The sequence below is a fragment of the Aotus nancymaae genome, unplaced genomic scaffold (assembly GCF_030222135.1).
Source record: "Aotus nancymaae isolate 86718 unplaced genomic scaffold, 86718_ANA_hifiasm-v0.15.2.pri h1tg000019l, whole genome shotgun sequence".
NCBI lineage: Eukaryota > Metazoa > Chordata > Mammalia > Primates > Aotidae > Aotus > Aotus nancymaae.
The window spans coordinates 28501435-28516336 of NW_026988431.1; the positions used below are offsets into that span (position 1 = coordinate 28501435).

A 14902-nucleotide genomic window follows, 5' to 3' on the forward strand; every position below is an offset into this window, starting at 1 on the left:
ATTCTGAGTTCTAACTTGATTGCACTGTGGTCTGAGAGACTGTTTGTTTTGATTTCCGTTCTTTTGCATTTGCTGAGGAGTGATTTATTTCCAATTATGTGGTCAATTTTAGAGTAGGTGTGATGTGGTGCTGAGAAGAATGTATATTCTGTGGATTTGGGGTGTAGAGTTCTGTAAATGTCTATTAGGTTTGCTTGTTCCAGGTCTGAGTTCAAGTCCTGGATATCCTTGTTAATTTTCTGTCTCGTTGATCTATCTAATATTGACAATAGGGTGTTAAAGTCTCCCACTATTATTGTGTGGGAGTCTAAGTCTCTTTGTAAGTCATTAAGAACTTGCCTTATGTATCTGGGTGCTCCTGCATTGGGTGCGTATATATTTAGGATCATTAGCTCTTCTTGTTGCATTGATCCTTTTACCATTATGTAATGTCCTTCTTTGTCTCTTTTGATCTTTGTTGCTTTAAAGTCTATTTTATCAGAGATGAGAATTGCAACTCTTGCTTTTTTTTTCTCTCCATTTGCTTGGTAAATCTTCCTCCATCCCTTTATTTTGAGCCTTCGTGTATCCTTGCACGTGAGATGGGTTTCCTGGATACAGCACACTGATGGATCTTGGCTTTTTATCCAGTTTGCCAGTCTGTGTCTTTTGATTGGGGCATTTAGCCCATTTACATTTAGGGTTAATATTGCTATGTGTGAATTTGATCCTGCCATTTTGATGCTAGCTGGCTGTTCTGCCCATTAGTTGATGCAGATTCTTCATTGTGTTGATGCTCTTTACCATTTGGTATGTTTTTGGAGTGGCTGGTACTGGTTGTTCCTTTCTATGTTTAGTGCTTCTTTCAGGAGCTCTTGTAAAGCAGGCCTGGTGGTGATGAAATCCCTAAGTACTTGTTCGTAAAGGATTTTATTTTTCCTTCACTTATGAAGCTTAGTTTGGCTGGATATGAAATTCTGGGTTGAAAGTTCTTTTCTTTAAGGATGTTGAATATTGGCCCCCACTCTCTTCTGGCTTGTAGGGTTTCTGCTGAGAGATCTGCTGTGAGTCTGATGGGCTTCCCTTTGTGGGTAACCCGACCTTTCTCTCTGGCTGCTCTTAGCATTTTCTTCTTCATTTCAACCCTGGTGAATCTGACGATTATGTGTCTTTGGGTTACTCTTCTTGAGGAATATCTTTGTGGTGTTCTCTGTATTTCCTGGACTTGAATATTGGCTTGCCTTGCTAGGTTGGGGAAGTTTTCCTGGATAATATCCTGAAGAGTATTTTCCAGCTTGGATTCATTCTCTCCATCATATTCAGGTACACCTATCAAACGTAGATTGTGTCTTTTCACATAGTCCCATATTTCTTGGAGACTTTATTCATTCCTTTTCACCCTTTTTTCTCTTATCTTGCCTTCTCATTTTATTTCATTGAGTTGATCTTCCACCTCTGATATCCTTTCTTCTGCTTGGTCAATTCGGCTTTTCAAACCTGTGTATGCTTCGTGAAGTTCTCGTGTTGTGTTTTTCAGCTCCATCAATTAACTTATATTCCTCTCTGTTTATTCTCATTAGCATTTCATCAAATCTCTTTTCAAGGTTCTTAGTTCCTTTGCACTGGGTTAGAACATGTTCTTTTAGCTCACAGAAGTTTCTTATTACCCACCTTCTGAAGCCTGATTTTGTCAATTCATCACACTCATTCTCCATCCAGCCTTGTTCCCTTGCTGGTAAGGAGTTGTGATCCCTTGTAGGAGGAGAGGCATTCTGGTTTAGGGTGTTTTCATCCTTTTTGCACTGGTTTCTTCCCATCTTTGTGTTTTTATCCACCTGTCGTCTTTGTAGTTGTTGACTTTCAGATTGGGTCTCTGAGTCAATGTCCAGTTTGTTGATGATGAGGTTATTTCTTTCTATTTCTTAGTTTTCCTTCTAACAGTCAGGCCCCCCTGCTGTAGGACTGCTGAGGTCCACTCCAGGCCCTGCTTGCCTCGGGATCACCTGCAGTGGCCTCCGCGCTTTCGGTGGGAGCTGCAATCCTGAGCTGCTCCTAATCAGCCATCTTGGATCCATCCTGTTTTTTTTTTTAATATGTATTTTTACTTGGTATTTTTTTTACTGATTTTTATATGTGTAATAAAGTTTATCAATCTTTTTCCTTGTTGATTTAGTTTTTTTTTCTTAGATGGAATTTCACTCTTCTTGCCCAGGCTGGAGTGCAATGGCGTGATCTTGGCTCACTGCAACCTCTGCCTCCCAGACTCAAGCAATTCTCCTGCCTCAGCCTCCCAAGTAGCTGGGATTATAGGCATGTGCCCCCACCCCTGGATAATTTTGTATTTTTAGTAGAGATGTGGTTTCCCCATGTTGATCAGGCTGGTCTCCAACTCCTGACCTCAGGTGATCCACATGCCTCGACTTCCCAAAGTGCTGGGATTACAGGCATGAGCCACCAGGCCTGGCCTGTAGAGAACCGGAGTAGCACCCTCCCTTTTGGGGGGAATCAGAAGCAAGCCTGCTGTGAATTTTGGTTGAACTTCAGAGAAGTGGAATCATAATAGGAGGATGTATATGTCTCAGAGTAGAACAGAGACTGGCCTAGAAAGAGATAATCAGCTTTCACTGACCTTGCTGCAAGATAGTTTCTTAGCTGAAGTATGTGAACTGAAGTATAAGAATAATAACCACAGGCTTTTCTAAGTAACCGCACCCTCCCTCTGCTATGCACTTTGTGAACATATAAAATAAAGTACACTGAGACGGGTTGGGGCCAGAGAGACTGACATCCTTCACCTCCCAGACTGCCTGGCTCAGCTTTCTCTATGTTGTGTCTGTGTTTTTCTTTATCCCCTACTGTTCACTCTTAGGTCTTTGAACCCTCGTGCAGTGCAGGATGCAGCATGCATGAGACTGTCCTGCTTTAGATTTTGAGTCAGAGTTAGCAAAGCTTCTCTACTCACAAGTAATATACTTTACCTATATTTTTTTCCTAGTACTTGTATGCTTTTCTTACATTTAAATATCTGATCCATTTGGAATTTATGTTGGGGATGGTGTTTGAAATGAGTACAGTTTTAACATTTTTCACATTGCTCAACCAGTATCTCAACATTTGTTAAATGCTTATATTTTCCCCAACTGATTTGCCTATATCAGTCCTAAATTTTCATATATCATTGGGCCTACTTATGTGCCAGTATCAAATGCTTTTAGTTATAGAGGATTTAGAGTATGTTTTAAGTCTGGCAAGGCCAGCAGATCCCCCCACACCACCTCGTTTCTCCCACCACCCCGCCCCCCAGAGATTTCCTGACTGTTCTTTCTTACTTGCTCTTCATGTACTTGTCATTTCAAGTTAATTTACATATCAAATAGCAAAGCTTTTCATTTGGCTCTTTATTTCTATTTTCTGACACCATAAACATTTCTAATTAGAACATTTTTAGTGCTCTATGAAATAGAGAAGTATCCCTCCTGACTCAGTGCAAATGATGTATGACTCTTCCACTTAAGCTCAAGAAGCAGGGTTCTATTAGGTTCACTCTCAGTAAGTAAGGTGTGGTCCAGGTGACTCACATCCTTCGTGTTTCTCTTGTGGTAATAATCAGTGAGGTCCCCACCTGTGCCCCTATCTTGTATGTTTGGTCAGATGCTTTCCCTCACATATTTTTTATTGTCAGAACTTTTAAAATCTACTCTTAGTAGTTTCCAAGAATACAATACATTGTTATTAACTATGGTCGCCATGTTATACAGTAGATCTTTTGAACTTATTTCTCCTAACTAAAACTTTGTATCCTTAATAACATCTCCACAACCCCCTTCCCCGCCCCCACCCCGGTAACCACCATTCTATTCTGCTTCTTTTAGTTCAACGTTTTTAGATTACACATGTAAGTGAGATCATATAGTAATTGGTTTTCTGTGCCGGGCTTATTTCACTTATATCTTCCAAGTTTATCCATGTTGCTGCAAATGACAGGAATTGCTTCTTTTTTAATGCTGAATGGTATTCCATTGTGTATGTATATACCACAATTTCTTTATCCATTCATCTATTGACATATACTTAGATTAATTACATATCTTGACTGTTGTGAATAATGCTACAGTGAACCTGGACATGCATATCTCTACATACTGATTTCATTTTCCTTGAATATATACCCAGTAGTGGGGTTGATGGATTATATGGTAGTTTTAGTTTTTTTTTTTTTCAGGTACCTCCCCACTGTTTTCCATAATAGTTGTACTAATTTATCTTCTGATCAACAGTGTGCAAGGGTTCCATTTTTTTCACACCTTTGCCAAAATTTATCTTGGATCTTTTTGATAGCCATTCTAACAGATGTGAGTTGATATCTCATTGCGGTTTTTTGTATCTCTCTTATTAGTGTACATTTATGTTGAGCATTTTTTCATGAATATGTTGGCCAAGTGTATGTCTTCATTTGAGAAATGTCTGTTCAGTTTGTTTGCTGATTTTTTAATCCAGTTGTTTTCTTGCTATTTAGTTGAGTTCCTTATATATATATTTGGATATTAATACTTTATCATATGCACAGTTTTCAAACATTTTTTCCCATTCCATAGATTGATAATTCTTGATTCTTTTGCTGTGCAAAAGCTTTTGTTTGATGTAATCTCATTTATTTTTGCTTTTGTTGCCTGTGCTTTGGAATCATATCCAAAAAATCATTGCCCAGACTAATGTCATGACGATTTTCCCATATGTCTTCTTCTAGTAGTAGATTTACAGTTTCAGTCTTATATTGATGCCTTTAATCTATTTTGAGTTGAGTTTTACATATTGGGTGACATAGGAGTCTAATTTCATTCTTTGTGCATGGTGATAATGAATTTTCCCAATGACACTTATTGATGAGATTGTCCTTTCCCTATTACGTGTTCTTGGCATCTTTGTCAAAAATCAATTGGCCATAAATACATGGATTTATTTCTGGACTCTCTCTTCTGTCCCATTGGTCTGTTTTTATGTCAGTGCCAAACTGTTTTGATTACTGTAGTTTCATAGTATATTTTGAAGTCAGGTAGTGTAATGCCTCCTTGTTTGTTTGTTTGTTTGCTCAAGATTGCTTTGGCTATGTGGAGTCTTTGTGGTTCAATACAAATTTCAGGATTGTTTTCTCTCTTTCTGTTAAAAAAAAGTCATTGAATTTTGATAGGAATTGCATTGAATCTGTATATTTCTTTAGTTAGTATGAACATTTTAACATTTTTCCAATCTGTGAACATAGGATATCTTTCCATTTATTTGTGTCTTCAATTTCTTTCATTAATAGTTTGTGGTTTTCAGTGTACAGGTCTTCCATCTTCTTGGCTAAATTTATTATAAGTATTTTTGTAACTATTGCAAATGGGATAGTTTTCTTGCTTTCTTTAGATAGTTTGTTATTAGTGTATAGACATGCAACTAATTCTGTGTCTCTGTTTTTTGGATTCTACAACTTTACTGGATTCGTTTGTCAGTTTTAACAGTGTTTTGGTGGATCTTTAAGATTTTCTATATATAATATGTCATCTGCAGACAGAGACATTTAATTTTTTTCTTTCCAGTTTTTTTTTTTTTTTTTTTTTTTTTTTTTTTTTTTTTTGAGATGTAGTTTCGCTCTTGTTACCCAGGCTGGAATGCAATGGTGCAATCTCAGCTCACCGCAACCTCCGCCTCCTGGGTTCAGGCAATTCTCCTGCCTCAGCCTCCTGAGTAGCTGGGATTACAGGCACGCACCACCGTGCCCAGCTAATTTTTTGTATTTTTAGTAGAGACGGGGTTTCATCATGTTGACCGGGATGGTCTCGATCTCTTGACCTCGTGATCTATGCACCTCGGCCTCCCAAAGTGCTGGGATTACAGGCGTGAGCCACCGCGCCCGGCTCTTTCCAGTTTAGATGCCTTTTATTTCTTTCTCTTGCCTAATTGCTCTGGCTAGGACTTCCAGTACTATTTTGAATAGAAGTGACAGTAATGGCATCTTCTTCTTGTTCCTGATCTTAAAGGAAGAGCTTTCAGTTTTACACTGTTGCATATTATCTTAACTGTGGGTTTGTCATACATGGCCTTTGTTGCCTTGAGGTACTTTTACTGTACACCTAATTTTGGAGAGTTTTTTCTTTTTTATCATGATAGGATGTTAAATTTTGTCAAATGCTTTGACTTTTGAAATGATAATCTGGTTTTTGTTCTTCGTTCTGCTAATTAATAGGTTTGTGTATGTTGATGCATCCTTGTATCTCTGGGATAAATTCCACTTAATCTTGGTGAATAATACTTTTGATGTGCTGTTGAATTTGGTTTGCAAGCACTTTTTTTTTTTTTTTTTTTTTTAGAATTTTGTGTCCTATGTTCATCAGGGATACTGACCTATAATTTTCTTTTCTTGTAGTATCCCTGTCTGGCTTCGGTAACAGGGTAAGGGCTAGCCTTCTAAAAATGAATTTGTAATTATTCCCTCTTCTTCAGATTTTTTGGAAGAGTTTGAGAAGAACTGTTAATAGTTCTGCTTGAAATTTTTGGTAGAGTTAAGCAGTCAAGTCAAGGCTCTGGGCTTTTCTCTAGTGGGTGACTTGTAATTACTGATTCAATCTCCTTGTTATTGGTCTGTTCAGAATTTCTGTTTTTTCACGATTCACTCTTAGTAGGTTGTTTATGTCTGTAAGTTTATCCATTTCTTCTAGGTGATTCAATTTGTTGGCACATAATTGTCCATAGTGGTCTGTTATGGTCCTTTGTATTTCCATAGTATTCGTTGTAATGTCTTTTCTTTCATTTCTGATTTTGTTTGAGTTGTCTCTTTTTTTCTTAGTCTAGCTAAAGTTTGTTGATTACCACCTTTTAGTTTCATTGATCTTTTCTATTGTTTATATGGTCTCTCTGTCATTTATTTACACTTTGGCCTTTATTATTTCCTTCCTTCTAGCTTTGGGCTTAGTTTGTTATTTTATTTCTAGTTTCTTGAGGTATGATGTTAGTTTATTTGAAATCTTTTTTGATGTAGGCTTTTATTTCTATAAATTTTCCTCTTAGAACTGCTTTTGTTTTGCATTCTATAAGCTTTTGTGTATTATGTGCTTATTTTCACTTGTCTCAAAATAATTTTTATTCTTCCTTTTAACTTATTCTTTGGTTCTCAGGGGCGTGTTGTGTTTTCTATGTTTGTGAATTTTCTGAAATTCTTCCTCTTACTGACTTTTAATATTGTACCATTGTGATTGGAAAATACATTTCCTATGATTTAGATCTGAAACTTAAGACTTGTTTTATATCTAGTCTGTCCTGGAAAATGTTTTATGTGTGTTTAAGAAGAATGTACATTCTGCTGCTGTTTGGTGGAATGTTGTGTATATGTCTGTCCCATTTGCACTAAAATGTAGTTTATATCAATGTTTCTCTCTTAATCTTCTGTCTGGATAATCTGCCCATTATTGAAAATGGAGCCTTGAAGTCCCCTACTATTATTAAGAGTCTGTCTATCCTTTCAAATCTATTAATATTTTTTATATATGTAGGTGGTCCAATGTTGGTTGCATATGTATTTACAATTGTTACATCCTCTGATTGATTTGAACCCTTCATCCTTTTATAATGATTTTTTTTTCCTTTTTTTTTACAGCTTTTGACTAAAAGTCTTTTTTATCTGATAAAAATATAGTTACCCTGCTCTCTCTTTATTTCTGTTTGCATGGAGTATTTTTCCATCCCTTCACTTTCAGTCTGTATCTGTCCTTAAAGGTGAAATTAATCTCTTGTAGGCAGTATATAGTTGAGTCTTATTTTTTTATTCATTCAGTCTTTTTTTTTAAGAGATGAAGTCCCACTGTGTTGCCCAAGCTAGAGTGCAGTGGCGTAATCATAGATCAATGTAGTCTCAAACTCCTGGGCTCAAGTGATCTCCTGCCTCAGCCTCCTGACTAACTAGGACTACAGGCATGCACCACCATGCCAAGCTTATATTTCTTGATTTGATAATGTAATCCATTTATAATCAAGGTAATTATTGATAAGTAAGGACTTTTTAGGAGGAAAGAAGTTTATTCATTTCTTCAAGGTTGATAACATTTTTTAATAAAAATATTATTCAAATAAATATGTTTGAATAAATTTATTTATTTCCCTTTACTCACACACTACTCAACACTTCTGACACCAAATGTGTGAGGGTATTTCCCTACACACGAAGCAATTCTCGCCTGAACATGAGCTCAGTATCCTATAATTCAATTTAATTCTGACAGTAACTACCTGGAGATAGGATCAGATCCTGCAGGTTAAGGGCTCAGTCCCACAGGACTGCTCCCCACTTTAGATGGTAATCAGAAGTAGTAGGTTGTCATCTATACTTCTGACCAGCTGACTGTAAATCGGTACTCCCACTACCCACTCCTTGGGTTTGATGAACTTGCTAAAGGGGCTCCTAGAGCTCAGGAAGGCACTTTACTTACATGTACCAGTTTATTAATAAATGAAATAATAAAGGATACAGATGAACAGCCAGATAAAGACATACATAGTATAAAGTCTAGAAGACTCCCAAACGTAGGGGCATCTGTCCCTGTGGAGTTGGGTATACCACCTTCTCAGCATATGGAAGTGTTTACCAACCAGGAAGCTCTCTAAATCCTGTAGTTCTTGGAGTTTTATGAAGGCTTCATCACATAGGCATGATGGATTAATTAACTCAATTTTCAGCTCCTCTCTTCTCTCTGGAGAATGTAGGATGGGGCTGAAAGCTGCAAGCTATATTCATGGTTTGATTTTTCTGGTGACCAACCCTCATCCAGGAACCCACCAAGAAAAAAAGATACTCCTATCACCCTCATTAGAAAAAAAGGAGCGATTTTCCTATCACCCAGGAAATTCCAAAGGATTCAGGAGCTCTGTGTCGAATGCTCCAACCACTCAGGAGATTACAAAGGTCATAGGAGCTTTGTGTCAGGAACTGGTGCAGAGACCAAACATTAGAACAAAAGATTGTCCTAGCACTCCTATCACTCAGTAAATTATAAGGAGCTCTGTGCAATGACTAGGGGAAGGGTCTAACACATTTTTCTTATTATTTTACAGACTTACTACTACCATTTTGTTCGTTGTTTCATGGTTGTTTTATAGGTCCATTGTTCCTTTCTTCCTCTCTTGCTGCCTTCCTTTGTGATCAGGCGACTTTCTCTAGTGGCATGCATTGATGCCTTTTTTTTTTACCTTTTGTGGATCTACTATAGTGTTTTGCTTTGTGGTTACCATGAGGCTTACATAAAGCAACTTATAAAAGCCTTTTTCAAGCGGATAACAACTTAACTTTGATTGCAAAACAAACCTCTACAATTTTATTCCACTTCCCTATATTTTATATTTTTGATGTTACAATTTAACATCTTTTATATTCTGTATCCTTTAATGAATTACCATAGTTCTTACTATTTTAATAGTTTTATGTTTTAACCTACATACTAAAGATATAAGTGATTTACATACCACTATTATAGTATTAGAGTATTCTGAATTTGACTGTGCACTTACTTTTGCCAGTAAGTTTTATGCTTTCATATGTTTTCTTGTATTCATTAGTGTTCTGTTATTTCAGCTCAGATAACTTCCTTTAGCATTTCCTGTAAGACACGCCTGGTGGTGATGAACTCCTTTAGCTTTTGTTTGTCTGGAAAAGTCTTTATCTCTTCATGGTTTCAGAAGGACAGCTTTGCTGGTTTGAGGGGTGTTTTGGCAATTTTTTTCCTTCAGCACTTTGAATGTATCTTCCCACTGTCTCCTGACCTAGACGGTTTCTGCTGAGAAACTGCAGCCTTACTGGAACTCCATTTTATGTTATTTGCTTCTTTTCTCTTGCTGCTTTCAGAATCCTCTCTTTAATTTTTATCAGTTCAATTATAATATATCATCCTTCTTGTTTCAATTAAATCTTATTGGAGGCCTTTGACTTTCCTGTATTTGGATATTTATATCTTTTCCCAGATTCGAAAAATTTTCTGCTATTATTTATTTTTAGACTTTCTCTTCCTTTGTCTTTTTCTTAAAGCTCCTATAATTGAAATGTTTGCTCTTTATTGTTGCCCTACTAGTCCCATAAGTGCTCTTCATTCCTTTTTATTATTTTTTCTCCTCTGACTATATATTTTCAAATAATTTGTCTTCAAGTTCACAAATTTTTATTCTGCTTGATATTTCTGCTGTTGATGCCTTCTATTGCATTTTTCATTTATTTCATTGTATTATATTTTTCAGCTCCAGAATTGTCTATTTTGTTATCTTGTTTTTAAATAATTTCAATTTCTATTAAATTTCTCATTTTGGTCATTATTCTCCTGATTTTGTTGAATTGCTTCTCTGCAGTTTATTGAAATTTACTAAGCTTCCTTCATACAATTATTTGTACTTTTTTTTCTCACTTTGTTACCCAGGCTGGAGTACAGTGGCATGATTATGGCTCACTACAGACTACTTCATGAGGCATCTCCTTATGGGGAATTTCTCACTTTATCCGTCATCCTTGGGTCCCACCTGCTACCATCTTTTGGAGTTGCCTCTTTCTGTTTCTCAGTATCTCTTGTGTGTTATCTCTTCAGCTTCTCTAGTTTCTAGACTCTTTAACTCCTGTTTCCTAGCCATAGCCTCTGGAAACTCAAAGGTCGTAATTAATTTTTGTATAATGAAAAGCACTTTAGCTGTCTCTCTTGTTCTTCCTCATAAAAATAACACTGGTGGTGGGGGATAAATTTGCCTAACCAAAGAAGTCATTGAGCTTTTCTACCCGCCTCCCCCAAAAAAGAGCACTTCCCAGCCCCGAAAAGAACTCTTCTGATTTCCAGAACAGTAAGTTTTGGAATACTTACGTTCTTCCTCACCCCAGATGGATTTTGATGAGATCAAGTCATTCTCTCTCAAATTAATAAAGCAAATAGAAGATAATTCTGACTATAATCATGGGGTTTCACCATGATTATAGTCCTGAGGCCAGGATGGTCTCAGTCTCCTGACCTTATGATCCACCTGCCTCAGCCTCCCAAAGTCTTGAAATTACAGGCATGAGCCACCATGCCCAGCCTCGGCATGTTTTTAAGATTCATCAATGCTATATAACATTCCAGGTTTTCAAGTGCTTTTTCAGTAAGAATTCTACTTACCCCACAGACACACTTTCATGGTTACAAACGCCTTCCTCAGTCCAAGATTACATAAATTCTTGCCCATATTTTCTTCCTAATATGGTTTAGCTGTGTCCCTACCCAAATCTCATCTTGAATTCCCATGTGTTGTGGGAGGGACCTGGTGGAAGGTAACTGAATCATAGGGGTGAGTCTTTCACATGCTGTTCTCATAATAGTGAATAAGTCTCACAAGATCTGATGGTTTTAAAAATGGGGGCTGGGTGCGGTGGCTCACACCTGTAATCCCAGCACTTTGGAAGGCTGAGGCAGGTGAATCACAAGGTCAGGAGTTCGAGACCAGCCTGACCAACATGGTGAAACCTTGTCTCTTCTAAAAATACAAAAATTAGCCAGGTGTAGTGGAACACACCTGTAATCCCAGCTACTCAGGAGGCTGAGGAAGGAGAATCACTTGAACCCAGGAGGCGGAGGTAGCAGTGAACCAAAATCGCGCCACTGCCCTCCAGCCTTGGTGACAAAGCGAGACTTTATCTCAAAAAAAAAAAAAAAAAAAAAAGGGAATTTCCCTGCACAAGCTCTCTCTCTTTGCCTGCCGCCATCCACATAAGATGTGACTTCTCCTCCTTGCCTTCCACCATGATTATGAGGCCTCCCCAGCCATGTAGAACTGTAAGTTCATTAAACCTCTTTCTTTTGTAAATTGCCCAGTCTCTAATATGTCCTTATTAGTAGTGTGAAAACAAACTAATATACTTCCGGTATTTTTTTATTTCATTTATTACATTCTGAATACTTTTGTATTCTTAGATAATATAAACTAAAAATAAAATTCTAAGCACCTCAACTGACTGAATGACTTTCTCTTCTCAGCCAAGGGAATTCCAAAGAAACCTGAAAAATTAGCTGAGGCCATGATGGGAAGTGGAGGTCAGACATGCCTCATTATACTTTATTCCCTTTGGAATTCAGGCAAAACTGACTGGCATTAACATTAAAACAGTGATCTTAGGACAGACGGAACAGACTGTTTGTAGTAACAAGATACCAAATTCTGACCTGACTCTAGTATAGCATCACATGACGGATAGCAGGCCCTGAAAAATATCAAAGTATTTCACCCAAAAATATATTTCTTTGATGTATTTTAAATGGTCCTGCAAAGCTATCTCTTGGAGAGGAAATTTACATACTGTAGAGAATCCCATTGCCTTTCCAGGACTTCTGACCCTGGAGAGATTAGCTGAGAGTCTGGCACCTTTTAAATGTTTGAATAGGAAATACTTGCCATCTGTTACCTCTAAGGGCAGCCGCTTTTCTGTGCATAATGAGAACCTTGGTTTCCACAACTCATTATCTTAACCCAGACGCTTCTTTCTGTTGATTCTACATCTTCAAATAATATTAATAACTCCTTCAACAGACTGCCAACCAGAAAATCTTTGAATCCACCTATAGCCTGTAAGCCCTTGCTTTGAGTTGTCCCACCTTTCTAAACTGAAACAGTGTATACCTCACATGTATTGACTGATATTTTATAAAACTTACAAAACCAGGTTGTAACCCAACCACCTTGGGAACATGTTCTCAGGACCTCCTGAGCCTTTGTTACCGGTCATGGTCCTCACATTTGGCTCAGAAGAAATCTCTTCAAATATTTTATGAAGTTTAGCTTTTTCATCAACAGTCTGTTTCTGAACTTTGTATTAAGTTTTATTTCTCCATTTGCTGATTCTTCAAGTAGAATAGTAAGTGTTTAAATTAAACCACTGGTAGTTAGTTCTCTATTATTACTGTTTTTAAAAGATTTGTCTTGTTATTCGAGTTTGTTTCTTTTCCCCCTCCAAAATTAACTTTAAGATCACTTTATTAAAATCCTTAATAAAGGATTTTATTTTGTCTATGAAAAATACAAAAATTAGCTGGGTGTGGTGGCACATGCCTGTAATTGCAGCTACTAGGGAGGCTGAGGCACGAGAGTTGCTTGAACCCAGGAGGCAGAGGTTGCAGTGAGCTGAGATTGCACCACTGCACTCCAGCCTGGCAACAGAGTGAGACTCCATCTCAAAAAAGAAAAAAAGAAGACATTATGCTGAGTGAAAGAGCTAGACACATATTGTATGATTGTATTTATATAAAATGTCCAGAATAGACAAATCAGTAAAGACAATAGATTAGTGGTTGCCAAAGGAGGGGAAAATGGGGAGTGACTGATAGTGAAGTGAACAAGATGATTTCATTTTTGAGTGATGAAAACATTCTGGAATTAGATAGTGGTGATGGTTGGGCAACTTTTGAATATGTTGCCAGTCAGTGAATTGTATACCTTAAAGGCTAAATTTTACATATGAGTTATATCTTAATAAAAAAAAATTTAAAGATAGGTAGTTCTACTTGGGGTGTCATGAGGAAAAAAAAACCTAGCATGATAGTAGAGAATGGTTAAGGAATATGAATTTTTAAGTTTTTATGTATAAACGACTAATAAACGTAAAATGAAAAGTAAAACATTGAGACGGAATATTTGCCTATTGGCAGAGATGAAATTGTTAATTTCTTCATTGGGTAAAGTGTAGTCTAATGGTTATTCTAATATACCGGAATTGGTGAAGAGCAATTTGGAAATATATTTATTTCAGAAAGCCTTAATTTATGTTCTTCTGTAATGTATTTCCATTTCTAGGAATTTGTCTTAAAGACACAGTTTGCCATGTAAAATAAAACTGTAAAATAATAATAACAACACAGAAAGATATTTCTGCTGCTAGGGAGAAAAATTAAAATATATAGTATATAAAATGAAACAGACCAATAGAAAGTGCACATTCAAAAGGCTGAAGAGATATACTCTAAAATGTGAGCAGTAATCAACTCTTATTTGTGGGATTGTGCACAATATGTATTTTCTTGTTAATTTTTATCTGTGTTTTTTGTTTACTTTTTCTAAATATGCCATACTAGAAGTATCCATGTAATCAGAAAATAATAGAAAAGTTATTTAAAATAATACAGTTTCAAGTGTGGCGAAGCTTTCTGGCTTGTTTTTTGTTTGTTTGTTTTATTTGGGTGTTTGCTTGTTTTGTGAGTGCCTTAGCAGAAATTAGATTAGAAAAGAAGTTATTTGGTTCTCCTATGACTACAGAGATTCATGAGAGATTCATGAAAAGTCTTCAATTCTGAACCCAGATTTCTCGCTAGCTGCCCCATGAGCTTCCTTCAGTGGGGTGTATAGTTTCAGGGTTTGACCAGTTGATTCGTTGGTAATTTTACAACATACCCCATTGTAAATTAAACTGTGGTGTATTTATCCCAAGATTTTTTCTCTTCGAAATTGTATATGTTAGGCCTTACAACTAAGATCCTATTGAGTGGAGTCCTTACTGATTTTTCAGTTATGTTCCTCAGATGTAACAATTTTCTTCTCCCAATTTCCTAGACAGAATCATGAATAAACTGGAGGATAAGCAGGACCAGATGATACCATGAAGAGAAGTTTACAGGCCCTCTATTGCCAACTGTTAAGTAAGTTGACACTGCATTTCTTCTTTCATAAATTATACCAATGTTGTTATTTGCTGAGTACCCAGAACTTACTTTTTGGATGAAGACCAGGGTTAAATCAGTGAAAGAGGATGGTAAAGTTTCACTCTGCCTTATCTAGATGAAGTATCAAGCATTAAGTCATTCTAAGATCTCTGTTTTAATGTTAATGCTGGTCAGTTGTTCCTGAATTCCAAAGGGAAGTTTTAACATCAGTTACAGTTATAACTTGGACATCAGTTATA

At 36.8% G+C, this 14902-nt stretch overlaps 1 protein-coding gene across 10 annotated transcripts in view; it reads left to right on the forward strand.

Annotated features, from left to right (window-relative positions):
• Positions 1-14902, forward strand: part of TMEM108 (transmembrane protein 108) — a 658024-nt gene that overhangs the window by 478996 nt on the left and 164126 nt on the right. For 9 of the 10 annotated variants that reach the window (XM_012451209.3, XM_012451206.2, XM_012451216.2 and 6 more), the window contains one exon: positions 14554-14639. In XM_012451209.3, the coding sequence (XP_012306632.1) occupies positions 14600-14639 (40 nt within the window). In that variant the 5' untranslated portion in view covers positions 14554-14599. The remainder of the gene's footprint in view (positions 1-14553; positions 14640-14902) is intronic. The other variant, XM_012451207.2, reaches the window with a different exon arrangement.